At 29.5% G+C, this 12,954-nt stretch overlaps 1 protein-coding gene across 3 annotated transcripts in view; it reads right to left on the bottom strand.

The window, feature by feature from the left end:
* Positions 1 to 11,974, bottom strand: part of stj (straightjacket) — a gene marked incomplete at its 5' end in the record, with an annotated part of 41,636 nt that extends 29,662 nt beyond the window's left edge. For all 3 annotated transcript variants that reach the window (XM_067049543.1, XM_067049546.1, XM_067049544.1), the window contains 10 exon segments: positions 4,105 to 4,197; positions 4,813 to 4,959; positions 5,047 to 5,183; positions 8,559 to 8,760; positions 8,863 to 8,976; positions 9,642 to 9,910; positions 10,055 to 10,186; positions 10,291 to 10,504; positions 10,943 to 11,047; positions 11,893 to 11,974. In XM_067049543.1, coding sequence (XP_066905644.1) covers positions 4,105 to 4,197; positions 4,813 to 4,959; positions 5,047 to 5,183; positions 8,559 to 8,760; positions 8,863 to 8,976; positions 9,642 to 9,910; positions 10,055 to 10,186; positions 10,291 to 10,504; positions 10,943 to 11,047; positions 11,893 to 11,974 — 1,495 coding nt within the window.
* Positions 11,975 to 12,954: the final 980 nt, after the last annotated feature.

The raw sequence follows: 12,954 nt of genomic DNA, 5'->3' as shown, positions 1-12,954 counted from the left end.
CAGCAAAGAACAACATAAATAAACAAAACCATATTTATTTATTTTATGCCGACGTTTCGACCTGAGTTTCAGGTCTTCATCAGGGGTTGTGGCGTAGAAGGTAGGCTAGCAACTGTTATATTTATTATTTGTTGATGTTTTTAAGAGTTTTTATATTTTCAGTACAATTTGCTTAGATTTTCTTAATTTTGAGACTCTTTGTGCATCAGTTTTATACTCATATAAAAACTTAGGTTAAGGTGCAACAAAGATTCTATGTGTCGCTTGAGGAGCTGAAAATCACAAACTTTTCCAGGAAGGCGTCTTCATAAACTATTAATCTCCTTACCTTCTAGTCTTTTATTTAACAATTTAGAAAAAATATATACAACAGAAACATTAATCCAACTAATTCCTTGGAAAAATAAACAAAAAATATGATAATTATAGATTTAATGGTAAAAGTATTTACTGATTGGCGGTGTTACTATGGTGTTGTAGTAGTTATTTATAACTATGGGACTCTCTGTCTCTTTCTAATTAACAGCATCTTCATGATACTCATCATAGAATTTGTAGTCTTACACATGAAGATTAAAGACCCAAGACCAACAATTAAATTACATTTAATATATACTGAAATTAAATGTGAACATATTTTGTATGATTTATAAATAAAAATAAATTCCTTATATATTAAACTTTTGAAATCATAAATAATAGTATTCATTATTATTCTTTTAAATGATTAAAAAATGTTCATTAAAAACTCGCCACTCTAACTTTTGAAAATAAAAATAAGCTCCTTCATGTTTAATTTTGTTTTCTCCTTAGTATATCATCTGCCATACTTCTCTTTCTTTTATGTTTTTTTATTTCTACCTATAGCATTTATAGCATCATTCTCTTTTTAAATGATGCTTACTTTCCGTTTTGTTCTCCTTTAAATTTAACCTATCTTTCAATTCCTTACCATTACACATATATTTACTATTTGAAATGTATATTCTTTGTCATAAATTACTTTTCTATTCTCTATCAATATAATTATGTATACTTGTTTAGGAATATCATTTCAATCGTTTTACAGATTTACACCTTCTTCAGTATAGATTCAATAATGGCAACTTAGTATAAATATAAATTAACTCTTTGAGATAAAAGAGAAATTGTAAGGAAGTAAGGGACATAGTATTTCCTACCAGTAGTCCACTACTCAGTCTATTAAGATAGTAGCACTCTATTGCCTAATGTATTAAAATTATCAGTTGTCTTTGGGACAGGATGCCCATCTCTACAATGTAGCTATGAGTCTATCAAGCTAAGTCAGTGCCCCAATCAGATATTCTTGAAGAACTATTTAGCCCTGGACTCTCCAACTGATCCATCAATCATGGCATTTAAGGGAATGCCTTGTCAATGGAGAATAATCTTTCTATCTAGCTCTAGCTTTTAAATGATAATCTCGCTCTCTTTCTCTGTGTAGGAAGTTATACTAAGAACTTGTTTTGCTCTTATTTATTGTTATCAGAATATATCTTGCCATTACCAAACAGCTGTAATGTTGAAATTAGTTAAAATTAGCTTCCATTATGGGTATTATATTTCACAATCTTTAAACCTACATTTATATCTTTTTTATGCCTGTATGTCTAGTGATCTATATTTCAACCTAAGATTACTTCTGTAGGAGCCTTCTGGTTCATCTTATTTTATGGATTACTATTTAGGATTAGTGTTTATATTATCAATATTAATTTATATCGATGTACGTTATTCTGTTTTTTTATCAATATATTATTCAAGATTAGCCTCCTCTTCACCCATTATTTCCCTGGTTCTTCATTAGTGAAAATGTTCTCTAATTTTTCAGTCTAATTAAAATTTGGCAGATAAACAATATTATTTTAATAACTTTTTTCATATTCCCACATTTAATCCCAATATATATTGAATATTAAACCTGATTAATAATCAAGGAGAAAATGATGGGGTAGTGGTGAGGATTAATACAAAACATTGAAAAAAAAAACTTTTGTTGAATGCTGAAAATCCAGACAACTTTGCAGGCCTTTTCCAGGGCTATAAGAAACAGGATACAATCAAGATGAAAATCATAAAAGTATACCAAGTGAAATTATATAAATGGTATAAAGAAAACAAACATTGATATAAAAGAAATGAAGAGGTAACATCGAATGTCATGAACTAGATATTGAAAATAAACTCACAAAAAACAAAGAAATTTAGTAAAACCAGATAGAATAAAAAAAAAAAAGTAATGTAAAGTAACTCATAAAGATAAAAAATAAACAGGAATGAAAGTAACAAATAAAGTAAAGGGGGGATTGAATGTTGATTGGGAGAGGAAGAAGTAAGTGAAGATCTTCACTACATTTATTCCTATTATTCCTATTATTATTATAATTGTAAATTACTTAGCCCTAATGTAAGCTTACAATTAAAGCCAAATAGTCAGCATAAAATAAAACAGTGTATTTTATTACTGACTGCATTCCAACAATTATCTCTTTGACTTACTACTTTAAATGGAACAAATTGTAAAGTACTGTTTCTAGATCAACAGTTGTTCAGGATCCCACTCAAATGAGTCAATCCTTGGCTAGTATTACAGAATAAATGATTATCTACCACAACCAGGGAGATAGGAGCACAGTGCCTTCCTCAATGAGCTAACCCTCTCCTACTTTAGTTCCTAAGTTAACTCATAATTTCCTAAAATTATGAATAAAAAAAACTAAGATAAGAAACAGGAACTTTTTCCACTTTATACTTGTGATTAAAATTAAAATCCAGATATTCCTAGCTTTGTAATTTCACATATGTTTGGAAAAATATTAAAACAATTTATAGTTTTTAAAATCCAAGAACTGCCGATTTATTTATCACATCAAAAATTTTTTATTGAATTAAGTTATCAGTGACTATTAGGAATAACAATTTATTATTTTAAACTAAAAGAAATAGGTATGATTAATAACATATCATATTTAACAACAATATATCTTTGATTAAATATGATAAATGGATTAAGTAATTATCATATTCAAATACTAATATCAAGCTGAACCTGATGAAACTTCCAGAGTACTTTTTTTTTTTTTTTTTTTTTAAAAAATAATTCAAATCTAATTTAATTTCATTCATATGTAGGTAAACTAATGAATGGTAAAAGTGGCACTAATAATTATTAAAGAAAGTAGTTAATAATATCAGGTCATCATAATATACCTACATGATGCAATGCAAACACTGCAATCTTTATAGTAGCAATGTTTATTATAAATTAAAACATATTTACAATTACTATAATTTTTATTAAATGTAGTAAAAAATTCTCAAAAAAATATGTCTACTACATTTAGCCTCAATAGGTGCCAAGAAGAAATTGTCTCCTACTTCTCTTTAGTTTTCTACAACTATAGTCAATACTCTATCTTCTGCTAAAACTATCTTTCTTCTACAAAATTTACACCTAAATATTCTAAAACTCATGTAATATGTTAATGAAATATAAATGCAATTATTGATATCACTATTACATTAAATATAATATCTACAGTTAACTTTCATAAAAATAACATATTATCACAGATAAAACAATAATTTTGTACTTTTGGCTTACTAGAATATTATTAGATAAATATTCACACTATAAAATTCAGTTAAAACCATATTTTTTATAAATCAAAATGAAGTTTTAGGCAACATTTATACAATAGAATGTCTAACAAAAAGTCATGAACTACTCTATTCTACAGCAAATCTAACTAAATGTACTTGGTCGGGCAACATTATGTTAGAATCATAATATACTTCTCTGGTTTTTAGAACCCAAAATGCTTCATTAATGAGAACACGCTCTGTTAGGTTCTGTTGACAGTTTTAAAAAATAAGAAGTTAACGAAAATAATGATTAAAAATTTTTAGATTTAAAATTATTAAAAATTGTAATTAGAAAGTTCAATGATTCCAGCTTTCTTTGATGAAAAAAAAATAAAAGGAGAAAAAAATTATTAAAGTTTGAACTATTTCAAAACTTGTCCAACTAATTGAATAATAAAATACATCATTAAAAAAGAGCCAGCTAATATAATAACTTACAGCATTTTCTCTTCTGTCATAAACTGGCATAGACACAGAAGTCATCATCTTATAAGGATACAGATTGCTATTTTGGTTGTATTTGGTGTACATCTATAAACAATAATTGCAATATTAATACAAAGAAAAACTATTGATCTTTAATTTATTTTTAATCTGCATTTTTTCAACACAGAAATGCATAAATGCATTAGTAATTATAACCACATATAATAGTAAAAACATAATGCTATTTTAATTTAGCGATTATTTAGAACTAAGCTATCAAAATTTGATTGATAATGGTGTATTATTCATTTGTGTGAGTATTTCATTAAATAAAATCAACCATCTGGAATTAATGATCATTCACTTGAATTAAAAAAAAATTTATTTTTTTTAGATATGTTGGTATTGCATTCAGAATATGATAAATATACATATATACATGTATATATTATTTATTTGGTTCCTTATGAAAATAAAATTTTAAGAGCTTATTCATTTTAATCATGTAATGTACTTTATAATGAAAATATGCCATGTGTATCTATGTATCAGTTTAAATATGGAGAATAAATAATAAGCAAATGCATTCTATGAATTCAACAAAATTATTCAGATAACAATAGGAAATCTACATTTAATCCAAGGATATGACATAAATAGAAGATGATATGAATGATCTTATGATATGAATGACACAATCTATACATTCTAGGAGTTTACCAAATATTCGCGCTCTGCATTTTCAGCTTTTTCAGCTCTTTTTTGTTCCTCAGATGTATTTTGTGTCTTTTTTCTAAACTGTAGAGAGATTTGTTTTTGCTTTTCTTTTTCCTTCATTTCCCACAACCAGTCAGTCATTTTGGGATCCTGCAATATTATAATACATTTTAAGTTTTTTAAATATTTTTATAAATAACATGTAAATAATATATACAAGTAATCTTCAAATCATACTGTAATATCTGCATAAACTGGTGTCCATATAATTGGATGATGAGTTTTATTTAAAACCAGTGGTCTGGCCATCACTGAAATATAATGTAACACTTCTTCACGAACTTCTGCCATGGTGCTTAAATGGACATAATACCCTATATTTTTAAAATCACTGTTAAAAAATAATAATTTGTATCAATTTCTTAAAAGTAAATATTGAAAAAAAAATCTAGTACAATCAAGAAATTTCACTTTTAAAATAATGATTTATGTTAACATAAATAACTAAACATTTGAGCAACAGTTTTAAAGAATTGATTTTTCTATTATTAAGCAATTAGTTCAGACATTTCCAGAATACTGAAATTTATAAATTGAAGCAAACTAAAGACTATAACAAATAATTACTTATTTTTACCTATGGGATTGTAGGATTAATAGTAACATTTTGGAGTCAAAATGTACAATACTCACATTTTGTACAGTTATGGATTTTTTCTATAATTATAGGTCTAAACAAATCCACAAGTTCAAGGCAGATTCCATATAAGATTGTTGTCTATATTCTTCCCTTCAAAATACCTTATCAAAAGCTGAATTTGCAAGACCAGACTTAATAATATTCTCCTACCTATGTTTCAATCTACTCATTAGTTTATCCCTACTTTGATTTTCTAGTAACCTCTTGATTGTCAAGTCCAAAAAGTTTAAGCATATATTTTAATCTACCAAACACTCAATCCTGATAGTATTACAAACTGATTTCTCCTAGGGATTCACTTGAAAAAAACATTGGGAACCATTCTTCTTTTAAGGTAAGTGGCTATTTTTGACATCAGAATAGAACAGAAGGAAGTTGGGGTAGAAGTTTTTTACTGAAAGATATTTAGCATAACTACCTATGGACATAAATATCATCTTCTAGCTGCCTTATATTTTCCAATGTCCACAGAGTACATAAATCTGTGTCATGAGGATTTCTGCTTTCCAGACATGCTTCCAAAAACAACTTGGCTTCTAGGCTATAGTCTGTTCAGCAGAGTGCCAAAACCATTTTAGTTGCTATTCAGATTTTAAATGCTACACACTGATCTCTATCTCAAGTCCTCATGATTTCTGTTATTTATGATGCAATCTTGATGGTGGTGATCGCAGTACCTAGGCACCAACTGTTACTCATGAGATATCTGAGACATGGTCCTGGCTAGGACTAGACAAGCTCCAGAACTATGTGGAATTGATGTGGTGATTTTAAATAACAGTACCCCCATTTAGAGGAAGAACTCTCAAGTATTTATGAGTACCTGGACAAGAGGGTGTTTTTAAAGTCCTGAAGTACATGATGGTCATGAGCCTGTGACCAGTCCTCGAAGTTATGAGTCACCCACAACAGTTGGGATCAATCCGAGGGAAAGGCACAGTAGGCATGGTGTAGGTGTGCATGGATGTTGAAGCTAAGTTGGACAAGTAAGTGTAGATAATAGAATTTTAAACTTGCAAGAGTTTGAAGCCCCGAGCAACTTCTACTCCCTAGTAAGGGGGTGCCGCATAGACAGGAAGGTTAAGATACAAGGTAAATATGACAAGGTCGAAAGAAGAATTGAGAGGGATTTAATTTGAACTTCAGGCCTAGAATCAGTTCTCAAGTTGTTGGGGTTCTTGCCAAAGGTGTATGTGGATGACCTGGCAGTCATAATTTAACCAAATAATAGTAGGGCAAGACTGGTGGCAGAAGCTATAAGATGTGCCACAAAGGTAGAGGAACTGTGAGCAAGAAGGAAACTGAGGGAGGATGCTATCAAATATAACATCAACAGCTATAGGCAGTCTTGAAGGAATTACAACAAAGGTTAGGAGATGGATAAAAGTATTGAGGGAAGACTCACTTGAGGAGTGGAATTGATGGTGGGTAGCCATAATGGGTACCAATAAAGGTTCAATGCGGAGGAAATATTCACCCCCTGTCTATTCCAGACTGGCAAAGTAGATCCAACTAGATTACAGATCTTGACAGGGCACAGAGGATTCTGAGAGAAACTGCAGATGCCTGAGAAGAACATCGATTCCTGGTGCCCCACGTTGCAGAGTTTCGGATACAGCAGAACCTGAGTTATGTCATGCAGTGCTATGGAAGAGCATCAGCCATTGCTAAGCAGAAAGACCAGAGTATATGCCATTATGAGGGAAATTTTTGGTACTCATTATGTGAATTACACATTCTTCATGGACTATATTAGGAGGTGCAGTCCTATTAGTAAGGTGCATTGCAGTACACTGGGCTGCACCTTCAGTAGTACTTTATTTATTAAACCCTAAATATACTGTTCCCATAAGTATGTAAAGAAAAATAAATAAATAAAAAGTTTCATAGCAGCAGTGCTATAAGCAAATCCCATGCTTAAGACCCCACTGATGCCAATATTATGTATTCCAGAAGTTGTCATGATGGAGGAAAAAATTATGGTAGAGTATGTCATCATCACCTGATTTAGAACCTCTTGGTCTATCTTAAGGGCTCAACACCACGAAAAATTCTAGGCTCCACACTATCCCTTGATGCACAAGACAGAACTCTTAAATTTATTTCCTTATAACATTTGACCTAAAGAAATCTGGAGAGGCTCCAGAGAGTCAGCTGTCAAGATTATGTCAAATTAAAAGATTTATCGTCTAAATTACCTACCTAAAAGCCTGTGCAGCTCTGGTCACACTTCTCTAGCTAAACTAAACCTCATAACTTTCATTAAGGTTTCCTCACTCATATTAGTGTGAGAGCTAAGAGAGCCTTAGTATCATAACTCTGATAAAATCTCTTGGCAAGGCTTCTTCTGGGTTATCAGCTTTTAAAAAACCTCCAACCATGGAATTTGAATAAAACTTTCACTTCATTAATATACTGTCAACTTAGTTAGAAACATGATAGACCCATAACCTATTGAGGTATTTTTGAAAAATAAATAAAGTGGGACTATAATTAAAAACTACTTTATTACACATAACATGTACTTAAAGAACGACAAAAAGACCAGAAACCATATATCAGACACACTATACACCTTCTAACGACAAGCCAATCAAGAACAAAAATAAAAAAATGAGACAAAAGTCAATAATGAATTATGCAAACTCAACATGCTACAGGCCTCGCACTGGTTAATTCTGCCTCTGAGTGGTGGGAGGTATTTCGACTAGTATTGTTTGTTGTATCCCCATCAAACCTTCAGGATCAATAAGCGATTTAATTATTATCTCTAGAAAAACAGTTAATGCTATATAAATAACTATATATCAATATTAGCACCAAGGTAAAATGAATTATATAATCCTAAAATATAAATTTCGAAGATGATGAAGCAAATTAGAATGAATTTAAACATTCTTGATTAATTTATACTTATCTTATTAATGAATAATATAAATATAAATCAGTTAATTATATTCAATTATTAAATATAAAAACAAATTTTGAATCAAATTGCATATAAGGATATTATTAGGAACAGAAATAGGAAAAAATAAGAATAAATTACCCTTATTTGCACAAGCCATCCACTTTACTTCCCTCACATCTGCCACTTCTCGACCAATAAGATATGTGAATACACGAACTGGTGTTTCTGGATCTTTCCCCCAGTTCCACTTTCTGAAAATCTCTTCAAAGCTGTATGGAACACCATCTGTTACTAACATAATGGCCTGATTGCAAGCAGCTCCTCTTCTCTCATTGCGATACTAATTTGTTGTATATACAAAAAAAAAAGAAATTAATTACACTAATTTAAAAATATATGAATATGTATTTTAAATATACATATGAAAAATCTAGTAACTTACTGTCTCTAAAATTTGAAATGCTGTAGTTAAAGCTACTGAAAAATTTGCTATGTTAGCTGCTGCTGCAAGGTTCTCCATTCCTATTTTAAGCTCTCGAATGTTAGCAAGATTTGCCTGAAATTGTTTTAGGAGTATATTAAATTCCAATAGCAATAGAATATATACTACTTTTCAATATTTAAAAAAAAAAAAAGAATCAAAATTCATGAATGTCAAACAATTTTCAATTCTATGTATATTTTTGATTAAAAAATAACAATAAAGATAGAATTTAATCCTAAGTGGTATTACTTGATTCACAGACAATATTTTAATAGATGACAAAAACATAATATTGGTATTGGGTGCTAATGGAATCGAGGGTGACAGAACTGAAAGTTTGAGTATTTTCCTACGATTGTTGAATTGTTTTATTAACAGTTCATCATAACAAATAAATCCACAGAATATATCTTAGTTGTTAAATTAGCAAGATTTAATCAGTCACAGGCTTCAGAATTCAGTCCTCTGCATATAATTTCTCCAGAAAGTGAATAATGAGGAAATTTCTAGTTCAAAAATGTTTGTCTAGAGGAGTCTGCTACTCCTTCTTTTATGGGAACAAATTTTAAAGGTTGTAATTTTTATAATTTAAGTTCTGAAAGACAGATTTGTTTAAAGGGATGAGACAAGATATCAAAGCAATGTATATAAGGGATGGGATTTTCTCAAACATATGATGAAATAAGTAGTAATAAATTAGTTTACAATTAAATTATACATTTTTCACCATAATTTACCTGAACAAGCCGTTCTCTAAAGCAAGGAACAACACCAGTGGCATTTTTTATGAATGTAAGAACATTGACAAAGTCATTGCTGCCCAATGTATCTAAAATGTTGTTTACAACATGTCGAGCAATTTCACGTCTTTGTCCCATCATTGAACCAGAATTGTCAACAAGTACAAGAATATCCTTAGGACTAGTAGCTGCTTCTATATACCACGATCTAGTCCTACAGTCAAATAAATCCACAGGACCAGATGGTTCTTGCTCCCATTTCATAGCTGAAAATTTATAAAAATAAGCTAAAGAAAGGAGTATAGTTGTTTATTTGTTTTAACAAAGACTATTCAATATACTAATCTAAATTTTCAAAGCTCAAAAAATAATGATGTGAATATCTTCATTTTATAGAAAGAGTAACTTACCTGGAAACTGTCTCATAAAGCCAGTAGAGCTTCCAAAATATTGCCATGATAATGAGGGATCTTGCTTGTAGTTACTGATGAATATCTCATCAAGATTTGCTGACCATTTGATACCTTGTAAAACTTCAGGAGCTGAAGTGATAAGATTTAGTATTTATATAATTTAAGCTACAATTAGTAAGTGTGGGTATTAGTATTTGATTTTATGATTCTACTAAACAAAACTCATAACTTACATCTGTCATACACGTTAGTTGGAACATGTACAGCACTGTAACTGGTGTTCACTTTTATATTAAAGAAGTGGCTGTTTTCTTTCAATTCTAATTGGTTACTATCATTTCTATCAAGAGTTTTAGCATTGTAATATTGATAATCTTGTAATAATGTTGCCCGTGATTCTTGCATTTGTAAAGCCATGGCAGAGTTTTCAGCTGTATCCATAATACGCTAAATATATAATAAAAATGAAACAGTAAATACTTCAAATATGATTGTTTATCCAGTAAAATATGATTTTTGGAGTTATACTGATGTCCTATTGTTGTTAGTGTTGTTTAATATTTGTATGCACTCTAACTAGGATAGGATGGGTGAGATTTCAAAAAGGTTACCAATCTATTCAAGCCAGAGTTGAAAAGACTTAGTTACATCTTTCATTCTAAAGAAAATTCCAGAGAATACAGTTAGTTACTCCGAGACTAGTAAAGACACATACAAGTTACTCATCAACAGAAAGAGACTTGTTACTGTGAAAAATTTTTCAAATGAAAACCATAACAACAATAGCATATTAATCAAAACCTCCATGGAGAGTTTCTTATTTTATTTATTCAACAAACAAAACTTGTTTACTTATTACAATAATAAAAATGATATAATACCTACCCTCACTGCACTTATTTTTAATTCCATCATGTTTTTTATTTCTTTAGCTATTTCAAACACAAGCTCTTGTCCTTCTCTAGAAGTAACCTTGGCATCTTTGAAACTCTAAAACATGAGATAAAACAAAATAATATTACTTGACATGAAAAACGTACGTTGTATACTTAAAAAAGTAAGTTTGCCATGTTAAAAAATTAAAATTATTGAAGAAAATAATTTTTCATTTCAAAAGGTAAATAAAACAGTATAGAGATGCCCACAAAAGGGGATTCAGACGCAAAGCGTGTCATTAAAATTTAAGAGGAGGGTGACAAAAAGCATGATTTTTTAGTTATGCGAGAAGAAGGGGAGATTGAAAAATAAATTATATATATAATACAAAACTAAAATTATTTACAATAAGTGGTGCATTACATTATAAAATGAAGATTATATTAATCTATTCTGTGCATATATATTAAGTCCATTGGAACGGCATTACAAGGCTAGTTTCTCCAATGAGTACAATTTATTATGAGATAATAACTAATAAATAATTAATAAAAAATAAATATTCTTTATTAAATAAATCAAATGGTATCCTTGTTTAGTCTCAACACTCTTTATCATATCAATAGTCCAACGTTTCGGCAAAATCGGCCATCCTCAAGTACAATTTTCAAATATAAATTCTCACCTCACATCAAAAATGTTTTGCAGGTTATTCTGCCCAGGTCATTAATTATAAGTCAAAATCATCCTATTTTTAAAAACTTCATTAATTTTTAAAACTTTCAATTTTCGATTAATCAACACTATCACTATCATATAAACAAACTATCTATTTCTACTCATTAATAATAAACTAATAAATAAACAATAAATATTCTTGTGAAATAATGGTAATAGCTTCAATAACTATCATTTAAAATTCTATTATTGTCATAATAATTAAGAATAAAAGGGCTTACATCTTGCATTTCCTGCTTCCTCGTAACAACTTTGCCGAAATTCCATAATTCCACACCAAGTCTTGATGACCAGCTCTCAACTCTGTAAAAACAATTTTAATATGTTTATTACAATATCGGTACGGTGCCTCAGTTCTGATTAGCCAAACAAAAAAAGAAAGAAAAAAACGAAATAATAAGGCAAAAGGAATAGGTGTTTGGAAATGTGGTTCAAATTGATATCTTTTTTGTTTATGGGAGGAAGGGAATGGATTACAAATTAAACTTTAAATTATTTAATTAACAAAATCTAAATTGGAAAGAAATATATATGGATGGTTGACAGTGACGGTTATTCTACATGTGCACATGTAACCATGACTAAAAATGTGATTTATCTTTCCAGTTTCGAATTACTTAATATTTTCTGTTAATTGTTGTATTTTGTTATTATTTTTCGGCTAATTGTAACGTTTAATGAATTGTGTATTCTTGTGATAGTAAAATGTAATCTCATTATTGTGATGAGTAAATAAAAATTGAAAAAATGTAGTTTAGTTTAAAAATAAGTTTTTTTCAGTATTTTAAAAAATAATACTTAGTTAAATAAGTTTTATCATTTCTAATTTCTCTCATTTTGACCATTGGAACACAAAGAGGTAGTTTAGCGCATTCTGAAAAGGTTTGGAAAATTACACACTATACACTACTGTTACTACTGATACTGTTATCTCATCACAATTTTTGATTACTTTAATGAAAACTATGTATAATTACTAGTCAAAACAGATGAGTCTGCTAAGTATAGGTAGGGGGAATAAAAAATGGCGGCCGTTTCAAAACCTTAAAAAAACATTAATTTTTCATTCGGAGCTCTATACCTTAATAACTACCAACAATACTAAAAAACCTATGAACACATTTTTTAAAGAAGAGTAAATTTGCTGAAATATTAGCCCTAAAAAAGCTATTTACGTCCAATAGTTCTCGAGATTTAGCCTTTTAAAAAAGCAACATTTGTATATCATTGTATATGTATTTATCAGATATAGAAACGTTTCAATCCTCTCGATTTAGGCACTA

This window comes from Halyomorpha halys, unplaced genomic scaffold (genome assembly GCF_000696795.3).
Source record: "Halyomorpha halys isolate HHAL.00 unplaced genomic scaffold, Hhal_1.1 Scaffold766.1, whole genome shotgun sequence".
Lineage (NCBI taxonomy): Eukaryota > Metazoa > Arthropoda > Insecta > Hemiptera > Pentatomidae > Halyomorpha > Halyomorpha halys.
Note: the sequence above shows the minus strand (reverse complement) of the source record. Positions and strands in the feature narration are given on the sequence as shown.